The sequence below is a fragment of the Ictidomys tridecemlineatus genome, chromosome 3 (genome assembly GCF_052094955.1).
Source record: "Ictidomys tridecemlineatus isolate mIctTri1 chromosome 3, mIctTri1.hap1, whole genome shotgun sequence".
In the NCBI taxonomy this organism is placed as follows: Eukaryota; Metazoa; Chordata; class Mammalia; order Rodentia; family Sciuridae; genus Ictidomys; species Ictidomys tridecemlineatus.
Window position 1 is genome coordinate 20,448,086 of NC_135479.1, and position 23,160 is coordinate 20,471,245.

General features: G+C 47.1%; 2 protein-coding genes and 1 pseudogene across 5 annotated transcripts; 2 read left to right on the forward strand and 1 right to left on the reverse strand.

Moving 5' to 3' along the window:
- Window positions 1-28: 28 nt before the first annotated feature.
- On the reverse strand, window positions 29-8,470 carry Klhl10 (kelch like family member 10). Of its 2 annotated transcripts, none has more exons than XM_078042036.1 (5): window positions 8,066-8,470; window positions 4,563-4,602; window positions 2,831-3,448; window positions 882-1,031; window positions 29-484 (listed from the first exon to the last, which is right to left on the reverse strand). In XM_078042036.1, exons 1-5 carry the CDS (start codon window positions 8,257-8,259, stop codon window positions 110-112), a joined length of 1,377 nt encoding a protein of 458 aa, XP_077898162.1. In that variant the 5' UTR covers window positions 8,260-8,470; the 3' UTR covers window positions 29-109. The 2 variants fall into 2 exon arrangements, with proteins under 2 accessions (XP_077898162.1, XP_005321915.1); XM_005321858.4 differs by having other exon boundaries at window positions 4,113-4,602.
- Window positions 8,471-9,245: 775 nt separating this feature from the next.
- On the forward strand, window positions 9,246-19,434 carry Nt5c3b (5'-nucleotidase, cytosolic IIIB). Of its 3 annotated transcripts, none has more exons than XM_005321857.5 (9): window positions 9,246-9,419; window positions 9,586-9,684; window positions 10,262-10,331; window positions 10,418-10,464; window positions 12,467-12,552; window positions 13,475-13,564; window positions 15,197-15,359; window positions 17,461-17,661; window positions 18,866-19,434. In XM_005321857.5, exons 1-9 carry the CDS (start codon window positions 9,408-9,410, stop codon window positions 18,998-19,000), a joined length of 903 nt encoding a protein of 300 aa, XP_005321914.2. In that variant the 5' UTR covers window positions 9,246-9,407; the 3' UTR covers window positions 19,001-19,434. The 3 variants fall into 3 exon arrangements, with proteins under 3 accessions (XP_005321914.2, XP_021579903.2, XP_013212438.2); XM_013356984.4 differs by lacking the exon at window positions 9,246-9,419 and adding an exon at window positions 9,839-9,889; XM_021724228.3 differs by lacking the exons at window positions 9,246-9,419; window positions 9,586-9,684 and adding an exon at window positions 9,458-9,585.
- Window positions 19,435-19,557: 123 nt separating this feature from the next.
- LOC101961219 (pygopus homolog 2 pseudogene) lies at window positions 19,558-22,867 on the forward strand (annotated as a pseudogene).
- The last annotated feature ends 293 nt before the right edge of the window (window positions 22,868-23,160 follow it).

A 23,160-nucleotide genomic window follows, 5' to 3' on the forward strand; every position in this document is an offset into this window, starting at 1 on the left:
CCCTTAAGTTGAACATTTTCCAGTACTCTTACAAGTTTAAAGACTGCATTTATTTAAAAAAAGAATTAATTCTTATTGCTTAGACTTTTTATTAGCTAAATGAAGAGGCTCATACAGGTAGGGTACTTGTCGAAGCGGAATACTTTACTTCATCTCGCAGTGCTAATCCTGTGAAGTTGTCCCGTCTAGCTGCATATTCCCCAACATTGGCCAGCCCCGGTACCACACAGCAGCTCAGAGCACTGCGGTATATACTCATGTCATGAGCGTCATACCACTCGTCGGTCTTTTCATCATAGCACTCAACATTAAAGGTGGTGGTAAAGCCATTAAAGCCACCTACCACAAACAAGAGGTCATCCACTACTTCGATGCCAAAATTGCTACGTGGATTAAACATAGTGGGGATCGTACGCCAAGTATTAGCCACTGGGCTGTAGGCTTCTGCACTCCTAAGTCGATTAGCTCCATCAAAACCACCTACCTGTGGATTGCAAAAGAAACATGGTTGGCTGGTAACCATTGCTTCTGTTCACTGAGGAAACCCTCTTGGGACTTCAGGGCCTGGTGGATACACCTGTAATCCCAGCGACTTGGGAGCCTGAGGCAGGAGGATCACAAGTTCAAAGCCAGCCTCAGCAATTTAGTGAGACCCTAAGCAACTTAGTGAGATCCTGTCTCTAAAAATATAAAAGGGCTGGAGGTATAGTGGTAAAGAGCCCCTGGGTTCAATCCCTGGTACTAAAACAAAAAAAATGAAGCCCTCTCTTGGGGAGAACCAGTGATCTCATGCCTCCCTCTTTTTCAAATGCTTACCAAAGGTACACTAAACCTGTTTGCTAACAAAATCTATTAGTTTTTCTTGTACAAGACAAACTTACCGCATATACGTGTTCCCCATAAGCAATTACACCTATTCCACTCCTCCTGCTTCTCATGGGTGCTATGACTGTCCACTGATTACTCTCAGTGTTGTACACTTCTGCTGTAAACAGGCATTCATTTCCATTAAACCCACCACATATGTAGACCTGCATGAAGAGAGTTGAGAGTGTTAAAATTGCTCTTGGGAATAGAAAGAATCAGCCTGTGGCAGGGGATATGTAATGCCAGTCTGTATGATCAATTTTTCTACATATGCATGCGTTGCTTTTTTTTTTTTTTTCTTTTTCTTTTTGGACTGGAGGTGGAACTGAGCTTCATGCACAGCCCTTTTTATTTGGAGACAGGATGTTGCTAAGTTGCCAAGGCTGGCCCTCAAACTTGCAAACCTCCTACCTTGGCCTCCCAAGCAGCTGGAATCACAGGTTGCAGGTGCTGCATCATGGGTTGTTTTCTTTGTGTTTTTGGTTGTTTTTTGTTTTGTTTTTTAATTGGAGATTGAACTCAGGAGCTCTTTACAACTCAGCTATATCCCAGCCCTTACTCATTTCTTATTTTGAGACAGGATCTCAGTAAATTGCTGAGGCATGAAATTCTGATTTTCCTGTCTCAACCTCCTGAGTCCCATGCTGGAATTCTAAGCATATGCCACCACACCTGGCCATTCATTGCTTTTTGATACATAAAAGTTACAAATGATCAATCATTTGAGGAGAAAATTCAGTCAGCTCTCTGTATACTTGGGTTCCACATCCATGGATGCAACTAACCAAGGATTGAAAATACTGGGGGGGGGGGGGGGATTGTGTCTATAACGAAAATACACAGACTGTTTTCTTATAATTAATTCCTAAACAATACAGCATAACAACTACTTGCATAACATTTACATGGTATTAGGTATTATAAGTTAAAGTATGTGGAAGGGCCTGGCATGGTGGCTCACACTGTAATCCCAGCAGCTCAGGAGGCTGGGGCAAGAGGATTGTAAATTCAAGGCCAGCTGCAGCAACTTGCCCTAAGCAACCTAGTAAGACCCTGTCTCAAAATAAAAAGGGCTGGGGATGTGGCTCAGTGATTGGGCACCTCAGGTTCAATCCTCAGTACCATAAAAGCAGTGGTGCATGCCTGTAATCCCAGTGTCTGGGAGGCTGAGACTGGAGGATCTCGAGTTCAAAGCCAGCCTCAGAAACATCAAGGCACTAAGCAACTCAGTGAGATCCTGTCTCTAAATAAGTCACAAAACAGGGCTGGGGATGTGGCTCAGTGATCAAGTCCCCCTGAGTTCAATTCCCAGTACCTCCCCCCCCCCAAAAAAAAATGTATGTGGAAGGAGTTGGGCATGGTCGCACACACCTGCAATCCTAGTGACTCCAGAGGCTGAGGCAGGAAGATTGCCAAGTTCAAGGCTGGCCTCAGCAACATTAGTGAGACACTGTTGCAAAATAAAAATTAAAAAGGGCTGGGTGGGGGCTGGGTTGTAGCTCAGTGGTAGAGCACTTGCTTCCCATGTGGTAAGGCGCTGGGTTCAATCCTCAGTACCATATAAAAATAAGTTTTAAAAAAATAAGTAAAAAAATAAAAATAAAGATATTGTGTCCATCTACAACCAAAAAAAATATTTAAAAGAAAGAGGGGTGGCTGGGGACATAGCTCTGTGGGGAAGTACCTCTGGGTTCAATCCCAAATACCAAAAGTTAAAAAAAAAAAAAAAAGTATGTGGAAGGACAGAAGATACACAAGTACCATGGCACTTTAGATAAGGGACTTGAACATTCATGGATTTTAGTATCCACAGGAGGTCCCAGGCCCTTCGGAAACCAAAAGATGACTGTACTGCACAGTGAGTCCTGCCACTTTGTTTTCCATCCTCCCCACCACGGGAAGAATGGCAGCACTTCTGGGCTTGTTCCCGATTCGGGCCTCCCCTCCCACCCTGGTTCTTTACCTTCCCATAGAGTGTCGTGGCGCTGGCATCGCTCCTTTGTTCATGCATGGGGGCGATGAGTGTCCATTGATTGGTCTCTGGCTCATAACGCTCAGCAGTATTGAGACGCACGTAGCCGTCGAATCCTCCCATGGCGTATATAAAATTGCTGAGGACTGTCACGCTGACATAGCAACGTCTGGAGTGCATCGGGGCCACTTGGTGCCAAGTTTTCTTAACTGGATCAAAACGCTTTACACTATTGAAGTAGTCTACACTATCGAACCCCCCAATGATATAAACGTAGCCTTTCAAATAGGCTGCCCCATGGTAGGCACGAGGACTCTCTTCCTCGCAAGTGACATTCACCCATCTGTCTGCCCGAGCATCATATGCCTCAATGGCATTGGTGGGGCTCCCACCACTCCAGCCACCAATTGCAAATAGGATGGCATAGGGCAGGCGGGGCCTGGTGAGTGGGTTGGTGAAGTCAGAATTGGAGGGTCCGTTCATGTTTAGATCATACATGGCCTTCAGGGCATTAATGATGACTGGCTTGCATTCCTCGCTATCTTTGACATAGTCATTCATCTTAACATTGTTCATGAAGTACTCGGCATGCATTAGGGCCAGGCGAACCTAAGAAGGAAACAGAGAGAGTCATTCAGATGAGGTGAGGGTGCCTAGAAATCCCATATCCTTAAGATCTCTTTTACAGGCACTGCTGCAGTTATTTTGGATTGTTTTTAGATGAATAACTCAGTTTAAATATTTGCTTTTGGGAGGAGGCATACATTTGGATGCTGAGAATGAATTAGGTGGAAGGTAACTGAAGGAGTCAGAACAGGACTAAAAGAGCGGAAGAAGCTGTGGCGATTGTTTAGAAATTGAATATCTCTATCTCCATATGTAAAATAACACTAATCAACACCAACTGGCTACAGCTGTGTGCACCACTCATGATTTGGTTTCTAGTCCAATTTGTACCTTGGGTTTGTGGAACTCATCAAATGGAAAAGGATGAAAGATGGCCCATTAGAATTCCTTGAAGGGACTCTTCTGACTCTCCTTCCCTGTCTACCAAGGAGAATTTTGGCCAAAGAACATAAGGGGTAGAAGGAACTAGCAATGTCAAAGAAAACTGCAAAATTCCAGACAATAGTAGGGATGCCTTCTATTTAGTGCATGTAAATAGAGCCTTGGATCTGTCACACATAAGAATGTGGTTCTTAGGGACAATTCCTCTGGAATAAATCAATCAGGAGTGAGCAATTAGCATTCACAAAGAATAACTAAACTTGACCTTAGGAAGTAAAACTGAAATGTGCTGCTTCCTATTTTGGGGGTCATGGGAAATCCACTTTAAAATGGCCTCAAATACAGCATCTTCCTGTTTGACGTTGAGCTCATCTTTCTCAATGATATCCTTAAGTTCAGTGACCGAGAGCTCTAGAAACTCTGCTGAGACTTTCACCATCTCCTCGAAGTTGTGCAGTATGAACATGTAGGCCTTCTGTCTCAGCTCAGGGCAATAGTAGTAGTCCGTGAACTTGCAGATGCCGATACAATTATCCAGACACAGCTCCGACTTGAGGAACTCACAGCAACCCCTAACAATACCCATGATGTTAAATTGGTCTGCAGCAGCCAGCAGCTTCTCCACGTTGTCCGGGGTGATAGGCACGGTCCGGGTGTATGCATATTCAATAATTAGCTTCATCATATCAGGGGAAATGCCAGGAATGTTGTATACCTTCTTCTCAGTGTTGTTCCAGCCACTTGTAAACAAAGCTCTGGAAAAAAAAAAAAAAAGAAAGAAACTAGCAGTCACAGAATATATGTCTCCCATCTCCCCTTTTCTGTGGTGCTGGGGATTGAACCCAGGGAATTGTGCATGCAAGGTCAGCATTTTACCAACGGAGCTACATTCCCAGCCCCTTTTCTTCTTGAGTTTGGACATTTTCTAAATAGTGCACTGTATGATGGAAGCGGATTGGCCTGAGAAGGTGGGACAAAGACAAGTGCTTTGTGCAGTAGCCAAAGAGAGAAACTTTCCAGGAACTAACTTTGGTCCCACTCTCCTTATCCTCATGATAACTTGGTCTTTTTTTTTTCCCCCCCAGTTTATGGATGGAGAATCTGAAATCTAGATTGGGAGGGAGACCAGGCTCTCTTCTTCTGTCTTAACCCATTGCACACCAAATTCAAATTCATGCTGGTACCAGGGGAAGGAATGCTTCACCACTGAGCCACTTCTCAGCCCTTTTATCTATCTATCTATCTATCTATGTATCTATCTATCTATTATTTTGAGATGGGTCCTGCTGAGTAGCTCAGGCTGGCTTTGAACTTGGGATCCTCCTGCCTCAGCCTCCTGAGCCACTGGGATTACAGGGGTACATCACCCCACCCAGCCCAAATTCTATCTGGCTTAAGGAAATTACACTTGAGCAATACCCTCCTTAAATAAGTACCATTCAACAGCATATACCCAGAATCTGATCACTCTTCGCCTCTTATTGCTACCTGGTTGGTCCAAGCCATCGCCATCTTTTACCCAGACTATCTAGAATAACCTAATTGATATTGCTTCTGCCCCTGACCCTCCAGCATTATAGTCTCAGCCCAGCAGCCACAGTGATCCTTAGAAGAGTTTATGTTGCTCTTCCATTCAAAACCTTCCGCTGACTTCCCTTCTTACTTAGAGTGAATCGCAAAGTACTTACACACTTATCCCTCCAAGATCGCAACCACTCTGCCCCATTTCTCCCACTTTCCCCGACTCTGTTCCAACCCTGTCCACCTCCTTGCTGTTCTTGGAGCCCCAGGGGTAATTCTCCTTTCCTACTGTTATTCCCTATGCCTAGGAGAGTCCCCATATCTCCGTCTTTCTCTCTCCCTCAACTCCTTTACAACATTACCTTGTCAGCAAGGCCTTCTCTGACAATCCTATCTAAGATTGCAATCCAGAGTCCCCATTTTCCTTCTTTTTTCCCCTAGCACTTATAATTGGACATGTGTTTTACTCATTCCAATACCTATTTCCCCAACTAGATAGTAAGGTTTGTGAAAACAGGAATGTTTTTTATTCATGTTTTTCTTTCCAGTATCCAGAATAGCACAAAATAGTCACTCAATAAATATTGAATAAAATGACCACTATCCTACAATTATGCATTGGACTCCTACTATGTAACTAGGTACTTTTTACCTAGAACAAGACAGAATTCCTGCTCTAATATATTTTGTTCCTTTTTTCCTATGTAGTTTAGTGGAATATTGGCTTAGAGATAGAATTCTTTTATCCCCCCCGCTATGGTATTGGAGTTTAAGCAAGGGGTGCTCTACCACTGAGCTACAACATATCCAATCTTTTTTAAATTTTTTATGTTGAGACAGGGTCTCACTAAGTTGCCCTGGCTGTCACTAGTGATCCTCCTGCTTCAGCCTCCAGAGTAGCTGCTCTGGAGTAGCTGCACCTGGAGAGATCAAATTCTGCAAACACAGGCTTTGTGCCAAATCCATCCACCTCTTGTTTTTGTTCTGCCCACAAGTTAAGGGTTTTTGCTGTGGTTGTTGTTTTTCCATTTTTAAATTGTCAGAAGGAAAAGACCAAAAGAATGTTTGTGACACCTGAAAATTAAAACATTAGTGTCCATAAATAATTTTGTTGGGGTGCAGCCACACCCCTTCATTTAGAGCTGTCTGTGGCTGCTTGTACAATGTAAATGCTGGGCCGAATAGTTGCAACAGATACTCCACGGCTTACAGAGCTTCAATATTTCATATCTGGTCTTTCTGGGGCACTGCTGGAGGGTTTAAGTGAATGAGAATATTCAGCAACAGGTGGGATACAGTTATCATTTCTTCACTGGAGCAGATTACTCAGAAATTTTCAGGTCATGGCCAGGCATAGTGGCATATGAGTGTAACCCCAATGGCTCAAGAGGCCGAGGCAGGAGGATTACAAGTTCAAAGCCAGCCTTAGCAAACTAGTGAAGTCCTATGCAACTAAAAAAGACCCTGTCTCAGGGCTGGGGATGTGGCTCAGTGGTTAAATGGTGAAATGTCTAGAGTTTATTCTGAGTAAAAAAAAGAAAGAAAAGAAAGAATTTTGGGGGGTCATAAACAAAATAGCTCGTCTACTTCCTGGGTTACAATGACTCTAGTCAAAACTCCCCTTTTCTTCTGATAAATATTTCCTAGGTACTTTCTCTTCATCCTCCTTCCCATCCCCTCCATTTTTTCCCCTGGTACCAGGGATTGAAAACAAGAGCATTTACCATTGAGTTGTATCCCAAACTTTTTTTTTTTTTTTGAGACTGGGTCTTGCAGTCAGGCATGGTAGTCCATGCCTATAATTCCAGTGACTCAGAAGGCTGAGGCAGGAGGAGGATTGCAAGTTTGAGGCCAGCCTCATCAATTTAGCAAGACCAGGTCTCAAAAAAAAAATAAAAAGGACTCTGGATGTAGCTCAGAAATAAAGTGCCCTGGGTTTGATCCTCAGTACCAAGAGGGAAAAAAAAGAAGAAAAAGAGAGGGTCTTGATAAATTCCTCAGGCTGGCCTCAAACTTGAGATCCCCCTCTTCAGCCTCCTGAGTCACTGGGATTGTAGGCATACATGACTCTGCCTAACACCCTCTCCATCCTTGTTTATTTAACCCTGGGTTTTATTTTTCTGTTTTTTTGTTTATGTATTTATTTTTGTACTACTGGGGATTGGATCCAGGACCTGGCCCATGCTAAGCAAGCACTCTACCACTGAGTTACATCTCTAGCTCTTTTAAAAATTTTTCTGAGATAGTGACTCCCTAAGTTGCTGAGGCTGGCCTTGAATTTGCAATCCTCCTGCCTCAGCCTCCCGAGTTGTTGGAATTACAAGCATGTGCCACTGCACCTGGCTTAACACCCTATTTTAAATGGTCTGTACTGAGACAAGGACAAAAGGTTCACCTGGAGTAGCATTGCCACCTGAATCTAAGTAGGAAATCCAATATGGGAGTCTAACCAAAGGTTAATTCAGGTGAGAATCAAGGAAGAAATCACATGGTCCACCAGAAGTTGGTTGACCTCAAGATGAAAATCAGAGAAAAGAGGCTTTGGGCCTAAGTTGTATCTCTGCTGCAGATAAGAACCAAGCTAGAGGAGCCCAGAGCTCTGACATCCCTAAATGTCAGAGATGGTGAATGGAGAACCGCAAAAGGCCTCAAGAGGAGCCCAATTTCCCCCTTCTTAGTTCAGCACCCTGTTAATACCTAAAATAGGAACTGCAGCTACAGAGGATGTTCTTGTGGGCATTGAACTCAAAGCCATTGACCTTGATGACCACGTCGCAGAGCTTGCCCTCTAGCCGAAGTTCATTGAAGATCTCACAGGTCATCGCGCTCATCTTCCTCTCCATGTGAGGCTGGTGGAACCGAGTGGAGGCCGCCGTGCTCTCCATCTCCATGGCACCCTGGGACCAGCGGAGAGAGGCTGCTCTCCTGGGGTGTCGGGGAGGGTTGTGGGGGGCCCCTTTAGCCAGCTGTCGCTCCTTTTCCCTACTACATCTTTCATATAGGGCCCATCAGGCAGCCCAAGTTCCAGAATCCTGGGCCCGCAGTGAGATCACTCTCAGGATTGTGCTCTCAGGTTCTGGAACTCCCTCCTGTCCCTGCCCCTTCCTTCCTCCCTCCTTCCTCCCTGCCCCCCACACCTCACAGACAGATGACCTTGAACCCAGAGCAGAACTGTTAGCACCAACACCATATTAGAGTTTTGGTTGATTCTACTTCCTGTTGCTCTCTTCAGGTTGTTCAGGTTCTGATCCCTGCAGCATCCATCCACCTTCCATGGCTCCCCACTGGGCTCCCTGCACACTGAGTTCAAAGAACTCCAAGTTAGCAGAGGCAGAAGGGAGCAGTGAAGCAGATTAATTTCTTTTTTTCCTTTCTTTTGTTTTTGTACTGGGGATTGAACCCAGGGGCACTTTCACTGAGTCACATCCTCAGTCCTTTTAATTTAATTGTATTTTTTGAGACAGGGACTCCTTAAATTGCTCAGAGCTTTGGTAAATTGTTGAGGCTGTCCTCGAATTTGTGATCCTCCTGCCTCAGCCTCCAGAGTCTCTGAGATTACAGGCATGCACACCATGCCTAGCAAAAAATGATTGAATTCCATGCTGCCCAACTGCCCAAGGTCTCCCTGCACCCTAGATGTATTAGTTGCTCACTTGCTTCCATGATGAGGAGGGGCCCAACTGAGGATGGTTTAACAGAATTCACTTGGTGGCACCTTCCTATCCCCTCCCACCCGTCGGTTTTGTTCCTCTTGCAAACTTTAGACCAGGAAATGACCACTCTTGCCAGAGTGTTGCTCCAAAGAGTGCAGAGTCACAGAAGGCCCCATGACAGCCCAGCCCACGCACGTGACCCCAGGATCTTGAGACCCTCCCCCTCCTCCTCCCGATAGAACTCGCCACCAGTTGCTCCCGCGGGCGCCCCAGCCAAAGCTCCGAGGCCCGGGAGGCGGCCGCGCGGACGGCCGGGGACGACGCCTGCGCAGTGCGGACGCGGGGCGGCAGTCGTCTCTCGTGCCACGGACCAGGCCACCCGCGAGATGGCGGAAGAGGTGAGGCTCGGGGGAGCCCCCCGCGTGCAGCAGCGGGCCCTTGTCCCCGCGGCGCCCCCAGGTCCCCGGCGGGCTGCGGAAGTCGCGGCGCGGCGCCGGGGCAAGCCCTGCTCCCTGGGGCTCGGCGCGGCGCCCGGGTCAGCGGTTCTCTCGGGTCTCGGGACAGGTGAGCACCCTGAAGAAGGCCACGGTCCGGATGCGGCAGCCCGGGCGGGTGCTGGAGATCGTGGGCGCGCTCCGCAGGGGCGGGGGCGAGCGGCTGCAGGTACAGTGGAGCGGCCCGCGGCGGGAGGGCTCCTGAGGGCGGTAGGTAGTGTCGCCCGCAGCGGTGGTGGTGGTGGGGGAACCCTGCTGTCCCGAAACAGATTACAAACGTCTCAAGGTGTTCTTGCCCCTTCCTCGAAAACACCCCGCACCAGGACCTGGGCCTTCCCCGGCCACGCACTACAAGCCCAGCTGGATCCCCCTAGGTAAGGTGGAGGCGCTTTAGGAAGGAACCCATGCACTGGGAGGATGCCATCGAAAGTCAGCATGCACACGCGTGCACACACGCACATACACACGCGCGCACACGCATACACACGCACACCCCTCCAGGAGACTTCCTTTAGGGTGTGAGGACGAGCATCACCTCTTTGCCTCCCTCTCTATCCCTCCCTAACTCTCCCAGGGTTTTGCCCCGAGGCTGGCCGCTGGGCTGATTAGACTTCTAATGGTGGGAGTCCTGGGATTGACCCAGGGCCTTAAGCATTCTAAGCAAGTGCACTCTTACCCGGAGGCTGAGGCAGGGCCACAGTAGAAAGTGCCTATTTAGGCATCAGCACCTCTCTTTTGCCTCTTAGGTGATTTCTGATTTTGACATGACCTTGAGCAGGTTTTCATATAATGGAAAGCGATGCCCTTCTTCTTACAGTAAGTCATATTCTCGATTGCTTGGTTGGGCTTGACAAGATGACAGCTTCTAAGGAGCAAATAAAAGGAGTTTCATGTTTTTCCAGATATTCTGGATAACAGCAAGATCATCAGTGAGGAGTGTCGGAAAGAGGTAGGTTCTCTCTTTCATTGCTCAGAAATGGATATAATGTGCTACTTCAGTGCCTCCTGATTAGAACCAGATTCCAGCATAGAGATCTTAGGAATGAATTTTTTAAAAAATTTTTATGCTCATGTGGATCTCGTCTTAATACACGACGAAAGCTTTTCCCTATTGGCTGAGACATAGGATGATGGATGGTTGGAATATAGACATTATGCTATTATAAGAGGCTTGAATGTTATATTGTTTAACCCTCCTGCACTTTTATAGGTCGCTGAGCTCTTTTGGGTGAATGACTTTATCATTTAGTTCCACTTCATTATTCACTAAATTGCATTCTAACTGGGTCTCTTGGTGTCTCATCATTCATCAATTCTTCCAATATTCCTTTTCTTTTTTCTTTTTCTTTTTTTCCTTTTTTCTTGCAGTGCTGGGGATCAAACCAAAGCTCTCATGCATGCCTTTCCAGTACTTGGAGATGATTACTTCTTATTAAGATGGGCAGTGATTTATAGATAGCACTTTATTTTATTTTATTTTTTACTTTTTATTTTGCACTACTGGTGGTACTCTATCCCTGAACTACATCCCCAGTTCCCCAATCTTTTTTTTTTGAGATGATCTAAATCACACCAAAAAACAAAAAACAAAAAACTCCACACATATATATGATCTTTTGAGTCCTAATATACTTTTAGAAAAATGTTCTTGCTAGGCACAGTGGTATATGCCTGTAATCCCAGTGGCTTGGGAGGATGAAGTAAGAGGATTATAGGTTCAAAGCCAGCCTCAGCAACTTGGCAAGGCCCTGAGCAATTTAGTGAGACCCTGTCTCAAAATAAAATATAAAAAAGGGCTGGGGATGTGGCTCAATGGTTAAGTGCTCCTGGGTTCAATCCCTGGTACCAAAGAAAGAAAGAAAAAGAAAAAGAAAATGTTTTTGTACTCCAAAAAACACACAATGAGAACCTCTTTCTCTTTTTAAAAATTTTTGGTGGGAGTCCTGGGATTGACTCAGGGCCTTAGGCATTCTAAGCAAGTGCACTATTGCTGAGTCACCCCCAGCAACTTTGTCTCAAAATAAAAATAAAAGGGATGAAGATGGGGACGTAGCTCAGTGGTAGAGCACCCCTGGGTTCCATCCTCAGTACAAGAAGGCGGGGAGAATCCAGAACTATTTAAATGAAATGAAAAGTGTTTTTTCATATAGTTCCTTAAACCACCTTGCCTAGCACCTGAGAAAGCATACCATATTTCTAGAAACTGAGAATTACCCTGATGACTTAGCTAATTGATAACATCAGCCAAAAAAAAAGTTCCAATGCACATTTTTTATTTTTTATTTTTTTGGTACTGGAGATTGAATTCAGGGGCACTTGACCACTGAGCCACATCCCCAGCCCTATTTTGTGTTTTATTTAGAGACAGAGTCTGAATTTCTTAGCTCTTCATTGTTGCTGAAGCTGCCTTTGAACTCAATGATCCTCCTGCCTCAGCCTCCAGAGCTCTGGGATTATAGGCATGTGCCAGCACGCCCAGCTTCGATACCTTTCTTATAGGAGAGTAAAGCTCCTTATATTGCTGCCTCTTAGACCTCATTCTCAGGGCAAGTGCAAGAGGAGCTCTGCAGGTCTAGTCTCACCCTGGACATTATCAAGTAGGTAGATGCAAGTGTTGTAAGAGAATAAAAGAGGGGCTGGGGCTGTAGCTCAATGGCAGAGCACTTGCCTAGCATGTGTGAGGCACTGGGTTCGATCCTTAGCACCACATAAAAATAAACAAACAAAATAAAGGCATGCTGTCCACCTACAAAAAATTAAAAAAACAAAAAAGAGAATAAAAGAGGAAAAGCTTGAGTCTTGTAACTGACGCGTCCCCACACAAAAACTAACACCCTTTACACAAGGATGCATCCCCTAAGCAGTTTTTCTCTCACACTAAGCTGTGGGACTTTGCTGGGGGAAAACTTGGTGTGTGCTAATGACTTTCCTACTCACGTGGATGTCTCCAGCTCACGGCGCTGTATCACCACTACTACCCAATTGAGATTGACCCACACCGATCCATCAAAGAGAAGTTGCCTCATATGGTAGAATGGTAAGTGGTGCTGGCAAGAGATGCTCCTGGGCCCTGAAGGTGGGCTGGGCTGGGCTGCAAGTGTTCTTCCAGAGCTTTGATGAATTGACGGCTCCTTCACCTTACTGAGGTTTTAGCTGTAATGCCATTAGCCCAGCTAGTGGAACAAACTGTCCATATACCCCAGGACTACTGGTGTCTGCTAGAGTGGAGGCCCTCAAAGACTCCTTGGAAAAAGTTAGAAATCCCTTGGTTCGGTGGCCTGTTGGGGAAATGTCCCTGTCTTGGTCTGTTTTGTGCTGCTGTAACAGAACACCACAGACTGGGCAACTTCAGATGAACAGAAACATATCGGCTCACTGTTCTGGGGGCTGGGAAGTCTAAGGTCAAGGTACCAGTGAATGATGAGGGCTTTCCTGCCGCATCATCCCAGGGAGAAAGCACAAAAAGAGGGCAAGAGAGACAGAGATCAAGAGGGGGCTGAACTTGTCCCTGTACGAGGAACCCAACTCCCATAAATAATGGCATTAATCATGAGGCCGGAGCCTCCTGACCCAAACATGTCCCATTAGGCCTCACCTCCCAGCATCTCTGCTTTGGGGATCAAGTTTTCAAAAAATTAACTTTGGCCATAGCAACTTCAAGCCATAGCAACCCTGCCATGGAACCGTGCATCCTGGGCAGCATCTCCAGAGAGGAGGGTCACAGAGGACAGGGTCCAGAAGGGCTTCCGCTTTCACAGCTAACAGCCCCCCCGCCCAGCTCTGCCTCCCTTATGCTGCCTTTCTGCCCTCTTCCTTTTAAGGATGGCCACAATCCTTCAGGAAATGACTCTGTGGAAAAGGGTGAGGCCGACGGCGTTAGAGGGGACTTGGTTCTGTGAAGGGAAAGGGCCCTTGGCATCCGTGGGTGACTTGGAATTTCGTGGGGTGTCTGCTCTTAGGTGGACCAAAGCGCACAACCTCCTGTGTCAGCAGAGGATTCAGAAGCGTCAGATAGCGCAGGTGGTCGGGGAGTCCACTGCGATGCTCAGGTGAGCTTCTTGCCCTGGAAACATTTCACCAGACTCTTCAGAACTGCTTTGCATTCTCGGGGCATGCCTCACATGTGCAAGACCCTGGGTTCCAGCTCCAGAACTCAAAAGCAAAACAAAACAGTAAACTCAGTCTGAAGCTGTTTTGCTTATGCAAAGGAGGCTGGGGAGGAGTGGAGCAGAGTTAGTAGCTGGGAGTCAAGGAGACGAGTCCTGGCCATGGAGCCATCTCCAGTGGAGGCAGTGCAAAATGCCGGCGCTCCATCTCCTAGAGTCCAGCTCTTTTTTTTTTCTGTTTTTTGATGGTAAAGATTTCTGAAGTCTCCCTGGGTGACTGCTGTTCTTTACCCAGACATGAGAGTTGCTAAGCCAGGACCTTTATCTTCACTATCCTTCATCAAGCAGCTGTCTCTGCTGGAACTTTCTTTCCTGGAACAGGGATGGGAGCCCCCCGAGACAGGAGCAGACATCAGTACCTGCCCTCAAAGGTTGGCAGTCCTTACTGGGGAGAGAGGCTAGCTCCTGAAACAGCAGGAGAGTAGAGATGTGTGCAGACCAGAAAAGAATGAGATGAATGTGGAGGGGCCCCAGTGAAGGTGTCCCAGGAGGCCGCCCAGTGCATGATCAGTAGCAAAATAATATTGGCCTCTCTTGTTGTTTCAACAGTCCCTCTCCCAGGTAAATGTCCGAGAGCAGTGAGTGAACACCACAGGACATGCACAGGGCTTTTTCATTATACTGAAATCTGACGACATCTCAGTTGTCTATCAACAGGAAGCCAAATAAACAAATTGAAGCACAATTATATGATGGAATAATATTTTCAGCACAGCAGTGACAGGAACAAACTACTCACCATAGGCAAATCACCCAGTGACTAGAGAGGCTGAGACAGGAGAATCACAAGCTTCAAACCCATCTCAGCATCTTGGTGAGGCCCTAAGCAACTCAGCAAGACCCCTGTGTTAAATTCACAGTACCTAAAAGTAGACAGACAAACAGAAGATGGATAAACCATACAGACAGTATGTTAAACAAAATAAGCCAGAGCAAAAGAGTATATTCTGTATGAATCTTGAATCTTCCCCACCCTTTTTTTTTTTTTTGGTACTGTGGATTGAACTCAGAGGTGCTTTATCACTGAGCTACACTGAGCTCTTTTTATTTTCTATTTTGAGACAGGGTCTCACTAAGTTGCTTGGAGCCTTGCTAAATTGGTGAGGCTGGCCTTGAATTTATGATCCTCCTGCCTCAGCCTCTGGAGTTGCTGGGATTATAGGTGTGCTTATGCTGGGATTATAGGTGTGCTTATTTGTTCCTGGCTGAATCCCTTTATATGAAGTTCAAGGACTGGCAAAGTTGATCAGTGGTGATATGAAGTCAGATGCAGGGGGAGGGTAGTATTAACTGAGAGGGCCCTTGAGGGAACCTTGATGTGATTAGAGTTTCCTGGACGTATACATCTGTGAAAATTCATTCAGCAAGTACATAATCACTTTCTGTATACATTGTGTACCTCAATTTAAAATGTTTTTAAAACAATGAAAATTATAAAAAATACCTAGCCCAAGTAGAAGACAAAGAGTAGTAGCAAAGGCAACTCCGTTTCAGAATTCTTTCTTCTCTTTACAGGGAGGGGTATAAGACATTCTTCAACACTCTCTATCGTAACAACATTCCGCTGTTCATCTTTTCTGCGGGCATTGGTGATATCCTGGAAGAAATTATCCGACAGATGGAAGTGTTCCACCCCAACATCCACATTGTGTCTAACTACATGGATTTTAATGAAGATGTGAGCCATATCCCATCCCGGCAGGGAAAAGCAGAGGGGTGGGGACCATCAACCTGGCTGCTTTACCCTATACTTTAACCCCCACCTGGGGAGGCAGGAAAGGGAGACAGCTGGCTTCTTTGCCCTCAGGTGGTTCTTTCTTTCTTTTCTTTCTTTTTTTTTGGTACTGGGGATTGAACCCAGAGGTGCTTTACCACTGAGCTACATCCCCAGCTCTTTGTACTTTGAGACAGGGTCTTGCTAAGTTGCTTAGGGCCTCACTAAGTTACTAAGGCTGGCCTCAAACTTGCAATCCTCCTTCCTCAGCCTCCCAGGTTACTGGGATTCCAGGCGTGCATCCCTATGCCTGGTTTATCAGTTATTTTCGAAGGACTCTCTCTAGTGTTTGGCCAATAGTTAGCTCTCTGCCATGGGGACCTAGTGTGTGGTTCAGCTTGGTCCTATGTCACTGTCATCAATCCTGTGCTACTCTAAGTATTGAAAGGCTTGGACTTTGATATTTTTTTTTTTTTCTGGGATTGTAGGTGGCCTGCTCCCACTCACCTGTTTTCTGATTTCTTCCCCATAAAAACAGTGACTGAAGCCAGGCACAGTGGTGCACACCTCTAATCCAAGCTACTTGGGAGGTTGAGACAGGATGATTAAAAGTCCAAAGCCAACCAAGGCAATTTAGGAAACCCTGTCTCAAAAAAAAAAAAAAATAGTAAAAAGGTCGGGGATGTAGCTCAGTGGTGGAGTTGCCTTACATGTATAAGGTTTTGAGTTTACTCCCCAGTACTACCAAAAGAAAACAAAAATCAGTGGCTAGAATTTTTATCACCTTGACCTGTGGTTAGGACATGGCCTGCAGTTGAGCGGTGCACACTCATGTCCTGAATGGCATTTTCCTTTTCTTTTTTTCCCTCTTGCTCTGTTGGGGACAGGTCCCAGGCCTGGCCTTGCACATACTAGGCAAGTGCACTACCACTGAGTCAGATCTACGTTCCCATGAATAGCATTTATTTTGCATCTTTTTTTTTTTTTTTAGTTGTAACCGGACAAAATATCTTTTATTGTATTTATTTTTTTATTTTTATGTGGTGCTGAGGATCGAACCCAGGGCCTCCACGTGCTAGATGAGCGATCTACCACTGAGCCACAATCTCAGCCCCTATATTGCATCTTCTATCAAAAGATATAATCAACAATATTTGATGGCCCCTATAGTTTGTTTATTTATTTATAAATTTATTTTTAGTTAAAAATGGACACAACACCTTTATTATTTGTTTACTTATTTATTTATTTTTATGTGGTGCTGAGGATTGAACCCAGTGCCTCACACGTGCTAGTTAAGCATTCTACCACTGAGCCACAACCCCAGCCCTATTTTTTTACAATATTAATTTTTTTAGTTTTATTTTTTCCACATTTTTAATTTTTTAAATAATTTTTATTTTATTTATTTTATTTTTATGTGGTCCCGAGGATTGAACCCAGAGCCTTGCACATGCTAGGTGAGTGTGGAGCCACAACCCCAGTTCCACATTTTTTAAATTGGTACATTATAGCTGCCTATGCTAGTTTAAATCAGCAGTCACAAATTTTTCCTATAAAGGCAAGGTAGTAAGTATCTTAGGCTTTTGGGGCACTGTGGTCTCCATTTTAACTACTCTCAACTTTGCCATTTCAGCAGAAAATGCAGCCATTGTCAATAAGTGAACAAATGAGTGTGACTGTATTCCAGTAAAATTTTATTTATGAAAAACAAGCCATACCAGGCATCGTGGCTCATGCCTATAATCCCAGCGACTCAGGAAGCTGAGGCAGGAGGATTGTAAGTTTGAGAACAACTTGACTCAAAATAAAAAATAAAAAGGAGCTAAGAATGTAGCTCAGTGATAGTCGAGTACTCTGGGTTTGATCCCCAGTATAATAAAAACAACAACAATAACAACAAAAGACCAAATCTGGGACATGGGCCCTAGTTTACCCACCACCAGTCTAGGGTACAGTAAAAAGTTTGGGCATTATCTATTACTTGAAGGATTTCCTTTCCTCTGTGACAGAATGGAAAGCCGGCACTCCATGGGCCCTTGCTACCTGTCTCTTGGTTTTTTAGGGTTTTCTACAGGGATTCAAGGGCCAGCTCATACACACCTACAATAAGAACAGTTCCGCGTGTCAGAACTCCAGTTACTTCCAGCAGCTTCAGGGCAAAACCAACATCCTCCTGCTTGGAGACTCCATGGGGGACCTCACTATGGCGGATGGGGTTCCTGGAGTGGAGAACATTCTCAAGATTGGCTTCCTAAACGATAAGGTAGGTAGGGGCCAAGGCCACCTGTCCACATCGCTTTCTCCTTGAATTTCTACTAAAAAAAAATGCTTTGGAACACCTTCTACGTGCCAGACACTGTGGAAAGTTTAGGGATGCCGAGGTAAGACTCGAGCCATATTCCCTTAGAACACGTAGTCTCATAGGAAATGAAGAAGATCCCCAGTAATCACAAGTGCACACGTGGCCTGACGCAGGAGTCGAGAGAGAACATCGAGCTGGCCTGTGTGACTGTGTGTGTCAGGCACTGTTCTAAGCACGTCACAAACATTACCCATTTAGTCTTTCCAGCAACCCTCTGAGGTAGTGACTCTGGGGTTTTACAGATAAGGAAAGCAAGTCAAGGAGTTTATGGTGAACTTGCCCAAGTTAAAGTAGTTTAGGAGAGAGTGGGGGCTGATTACCAGTCCTCCTAAATCAGACCTAACGGGCATGATTGAGATGCCAGACGTTGGTATTCTGACCATGAGTTTATAATTAAGAAAAAACAGTAAAAACAGACCCTGGCAGGGAGGAGCACAGCATGGTGCAAAGGTACCAGAGTGCTGTACCTCCCCAGCAGATGCTGGAGCCCACAGACATTTGAGCCAAATGAAAACTCCTAGCACATGCCTGGAATCCCATTGCTGAGGGGCTAAAGCAGGACGAGCACAAGTTCAAAGCCAGCCTCAGCGATTTAGTAAGGCCCTAAGCAATTTTGCGAGATCCTGTCTACATTAAAAAAAATATTGGGCTGAGGCTGGGGCTCAGTGGTAGAGCCCTTGCCTAGCACGTGGGAGACACTGGGTTGGGTCCTCAGCACCACGTAAAAATAAAACAAATGTATTGTGTACATCTACAAGTAAAAACAATTAATTAAAAAATATAAAGGGCTGGAGATGTGGCTCAGTGGTTAAGTACCCTGGGGTTCAATCCCTGGTACAAAAAAAAAAAAAAACAACTCAGCCCAGATTGATTAGAGGTAACATCTGGGCTTTTGATTTTCACCCTTGATATTGACCTTTTGACTCTGGCTGAGGGTTAATTAAGGCAGCCTTTCTGTCTTCAAAGGACAAACCCTTAACCTTAAGCTCCTCAGACTTTGGAAAGGGGGCTGGGAGCTGTGCTTGTGTGGCCTCCTCCCTGGCCCCCCACTCTGGAGTAAGAGGCCTAGGCGTCTTGGAGACTCTCGGTCTGCTTCCCTGTGCAGGTGGAGGAGCAGCGGCAGCGCTACCTGGAGTCCTATGACATCGTGCTGGAGAAGGACGAGACCCTGGATGTGGTAAATGGGCTGCTGCAGCACATCCTGTCCCAGGGGGACCTCATGGAGATACAAGACTCCTGAGGGAGCAGTGTCAGTCCAGGCCTTGTCGATCACAATGAGGAGGGGACCTCTCCTCAGGAGGCCTCTCTGCTGTGAGCACAGAGAAAAGTCCTGGGCAGCCAAGAGCCACTGGACACATCCTTGCCCACCTCCTCTTTCCCCCAATGCCTTCACTTGCCTCTTCAACAGAGGCTTGCAGGAGGCCCTGTTGGGTAGGAGGGGAGCAATCAGGGTTCCAAATGAATCATGGGCCACAGCATGTTAACATTCTATGGATCATCTAGTCCAAGGAATTTTTTAAAAACTTGTTTTTGTCAAGGTGGTATATACCTGCAATCCCAGAGGCTCAGGGAGGCTGAGACAGGAGGATCACAAGTTCGAGGCCAGCCTAAGCAATTTAGTGAGGCTCTATGTAACTTAGTGAGATCCTGTCTCAAAATAAAAAATAAAAAAGACTGGGGATGTGGCTCAATGATTAAGGACCTTGGGTTCAATCCAAAAAAACAAACAAACAAACAAAAAAACAAAAACCTGTTGGCCCTGGGGGCATAGGGAGCTCTGAGGGGAGCTCTGAGGAGGCATGGGAACTTTATGGAACAGTTGGAGGACCACCGTGAATTAGCCCAGAAGCCCCTCTGAGCCCAGTCTAAATATGCCTGTGCTGACAGGGTGGCCGCTGACTTGGAATGGGGTGGCCTAACCCTGGGGCAGCCATCAAATCTGAAATTCCATTGGGATCAGTTGGGTTGAGGTGGCCGTCTAAGAGCCCTCTCTTTAGGGATCCCCCGCGGAACCCATTTGGGTGTGGATTTTCCCTGGTGCCCTTGGCTCCTTCCTCCTTCTTTTCATCCCAGGGCCACCAAACAGATGATCTGCAAGGGCTTCAGGCCAGGGTCCCGGGGCACTAGGCAAATTGAAAGAGAAGCATCTTGCATTATGGCTGTTCTCAGTTTCTTGCCCTCCTCCCCCTGTTGACTTGGATGGTCAAGAGCCAGCTGAGTTCTCTCTGGGCCCCTTTCAAAGAGCCAGTTCAGGTGGTGTTTCTTGGCCTGTCCTCCCTTGGAGAGAAGCACCGGCTGCTGGGCGTGACGGTGCACACCCATAACCCCAGCAGCGGGCAGGAGGGCAGTTTTGCCACAGCCTCAGGGACTTAGCGAGACCCTGTCTCAAAGTAAATATATAAAAGGGCCAGGGGTGTGGCTTAACGCTGGAGCACCCCAGACCTTTAGAGCTGGGTCCCCAGTACTGAAGAAAACAGCCACTCGCACTTCCTGCGAGGAGCCAGCTGTTGGACTTGTGTTTCTAGTAGACCTGAAGGTATTGGGGGGTGGGTACAAGGGCTGCTCAGTGTCTGCTGGAGCCAGGTGCCATTCGGAGTGCCTGGATGCCGCCCAGTGACCCTTCAGGAGGGGTAGTTCCTCCTATTGCAGATGCCCCTCCTTGATGGCTCAAGGATGAATAATTTGCCCAAACTCCATAGCTGGGAACCAGAGCCAGGATTTGAGTGTTTCTGATCCAAGTCCGTGCCTTTCTTCTGCATCCACCTGCATTTCTCTGCTTCAGCCTAGGACTCTTCTAGGTTTTAGGGGGAAGGGCTAACATCTGAGACTGGGTCTGTAAACCGTCAGATCTTAGAAGCTTTCTGGATATTTTGGGGCCAGGGCGTGGCAATCACTGACCTTGGGTAGCTGTCGCATGTTTCTGAAGATCCTGGGTATGGCCAGGCATGGTGTCACATGCCTGTAATCCTAGTGACTGATTTAGGAGGCTGAGACAGGAGGTTTTCAAGTTTGAGGCCAGCCTCAACAACTTTGCAAAACTGTCTACAAAACATGTCTGGGGGCTGCTGCCCGAGGCGAGCTTTAAATCTGGAGCGAGCGCACAGTTTGCGCTCTGGGAAGGCGCTTTTCCCTCGCCACCACGTCTTCAGCTTGCTGCAGCTCGTGGGCCTGTGCTGTCTGAGGCCCCTTCCTGGCGATGGTGCAGCCTTCAGCCAGCCTCTGGGTCAAAACTTCAGCGCTCCAGGTGGGCAGATGATGCCAGGCCCAGTGGGGGATTTGGCCCCACGATCTCACCCACCATGGGACAGCCTCCCAGAGGGAAGCTGGGCCCTCCTTCTCTCCCCCAGCGCTTTGCCCAGCCAGGTGTGCCTTTTGGCCCTTCTCCTCTACAGAGACCTGCTCAGGGGCTCCCCAGCCTGCCCCCCAACACAAATCCCTTCCCTGGTCCAGACCCCGGCTTTCCTGGCCCTGGTGGTGAGGATGGGGGAAGCCCTTGAATCCACCTGCTCCCACTGCTTTTCCCCAGGAGCCTCATTCGGGCTCGCCAGCTGCTGCTGTTAATGGGAATCAGCCCAGTTTCCCCCCAAACAGCAGTGGACGGGTGGTGGCACTCCAGATGCCAACAGCTTAGCACCCCCTGGCAAGGCAGATGGGAGTTTAGGGCCCCAGCCTCCCCCAGGCCTGCGTACCCATGTGGTACCTGACGGAGCGAGGTGAATGACGACCAGGATGCAGTCTTGTGTGAGGCCTCCTGCCAGAAGTGGTGCCACTGGAGTGCACAGGCATGACTGAGAGCGTGACCACTGAGGCCTCTGCTGTCTGGGCCTGTGATCTCTGCCTCAAGACCAAGGAGATCCAGTCTGTCTACATCCGCGAGGGCATGGGGCAGCTGGTGGCTGCTAATGATGGGTGACACTGGTGAGGTGGTCCCAGGGAAGTGCAATGTCCCTTCCTGCTCCTCCAGGATGATTGTCTGGCTCCTGGTTCTCTGGATCCCACTGGTTCCCCTCCTCTCAGAGCAGAAACATGATGGATCCTGGGGGCAGAAGAGCCTGGGTCACTCACTTTTCTGGAAACAACGCATCAAGATCTACGGAGATCCAGGAAACCCGCTGAGCAGAACCAACTTTTTTTTGTGTGTGTGTGTGCGCGCGCGCGCGCGCGCGCGTGGCTATTAGGAGGCCTAGGGGTGTGACTGCAAGAGAAAAGGGGACAGAGGAAATTCAGGAAGGCAAGAGTGCCCTGTCTGCCTAGGATGGATATCTAACACCTGTGCCTGTCACCCGTCTCGCCCTACAGCTCTAGCCTTAGTTTCTGGAGTGAAACGTTGAAGGTTTCTGGCTTGAGGAGCCGGTCTCTTCCCACCTCTGCGACATGGGCTCTGGGAGACCTCTTTAGGGAATAAATGGGGATTCCTCCTTTTTTCTACCTTCCCTTTTGCCTCCCCAGACCTGTCCAGCTCCTCCTTCCTCAGCACCAAATAGCTTAAAGAATGGAGTTCCCAGCTAGGGCAGTTTCTTGGTGATTTGGGGCTTCGTGACAGTAGGTAAGAGGTGCTGTCAGGACGTAGCTTCCTCATACCAAAGTCACTGGTCTCAGCTCCCCATGCTTTTTTATCTTAATGACCATATTTTTTGGGAAAAAAAAATATATATATAAATTGGGACACATGGTCTGAGGGACCAGAATCTTTGAAGTCTGGGTTGTCCTGGAGGTCTGGACTCTGTTGGCACCCCTGGCCCCCTGTCTGTTGCACATTAAACCCAGTGCTGTTCTTCAGCTTTCAGCACCCTCATACCCCTGCCTCCCTGGCTTGGTTGGAGGAAAGCTTGGAAAGGTACCAAGCTCTTATACCTCATTTCCTCCCTGACAGAAGGATCCAAGTGAGGTCATGTCATAGCCTCACAGGAAGGAGGAGGAGTCAATAGGATTCTCAATGCCATGGTACTAAAAGGAAGGAGAGGGCTGGGGATGTGGCTCAAGCGGTAGCGCGCTCGCCTGGCATGCGTGCAGCCTGGGTTTGATCTTCAGCACCACATACAAACAAAGATATTGTGTCCGCCGAAAACTAAAAAATAAATATTAAAAAAAAAAAAAAGAAAAGGAAGGAGAGCCTGGAGATTTTTGCTTCTCTCGTCCCTGGCTATTAGGTATCATCTTGGGCCTGGTGATCTAGCAATCCTCATTATCTCAGCCAAAGTCCTGCACTGGGCTTGTTTTTGTTTTATTTCTAAAGCACTCCCTGCCAGCAATGAGCCTGGGGCCTGGTGAAGAGCCCCTCTCAACTGCTGTTTGTTCCTTGTAGCTCCTGTGTGCTTTCCTCAAAAGGGTGGGGAAGGGAGTGTGGCCCTCGGCAGAGAACTCTGGTCTCTCTAGCCCTCGGGGTGTGGTGGCAAAGGC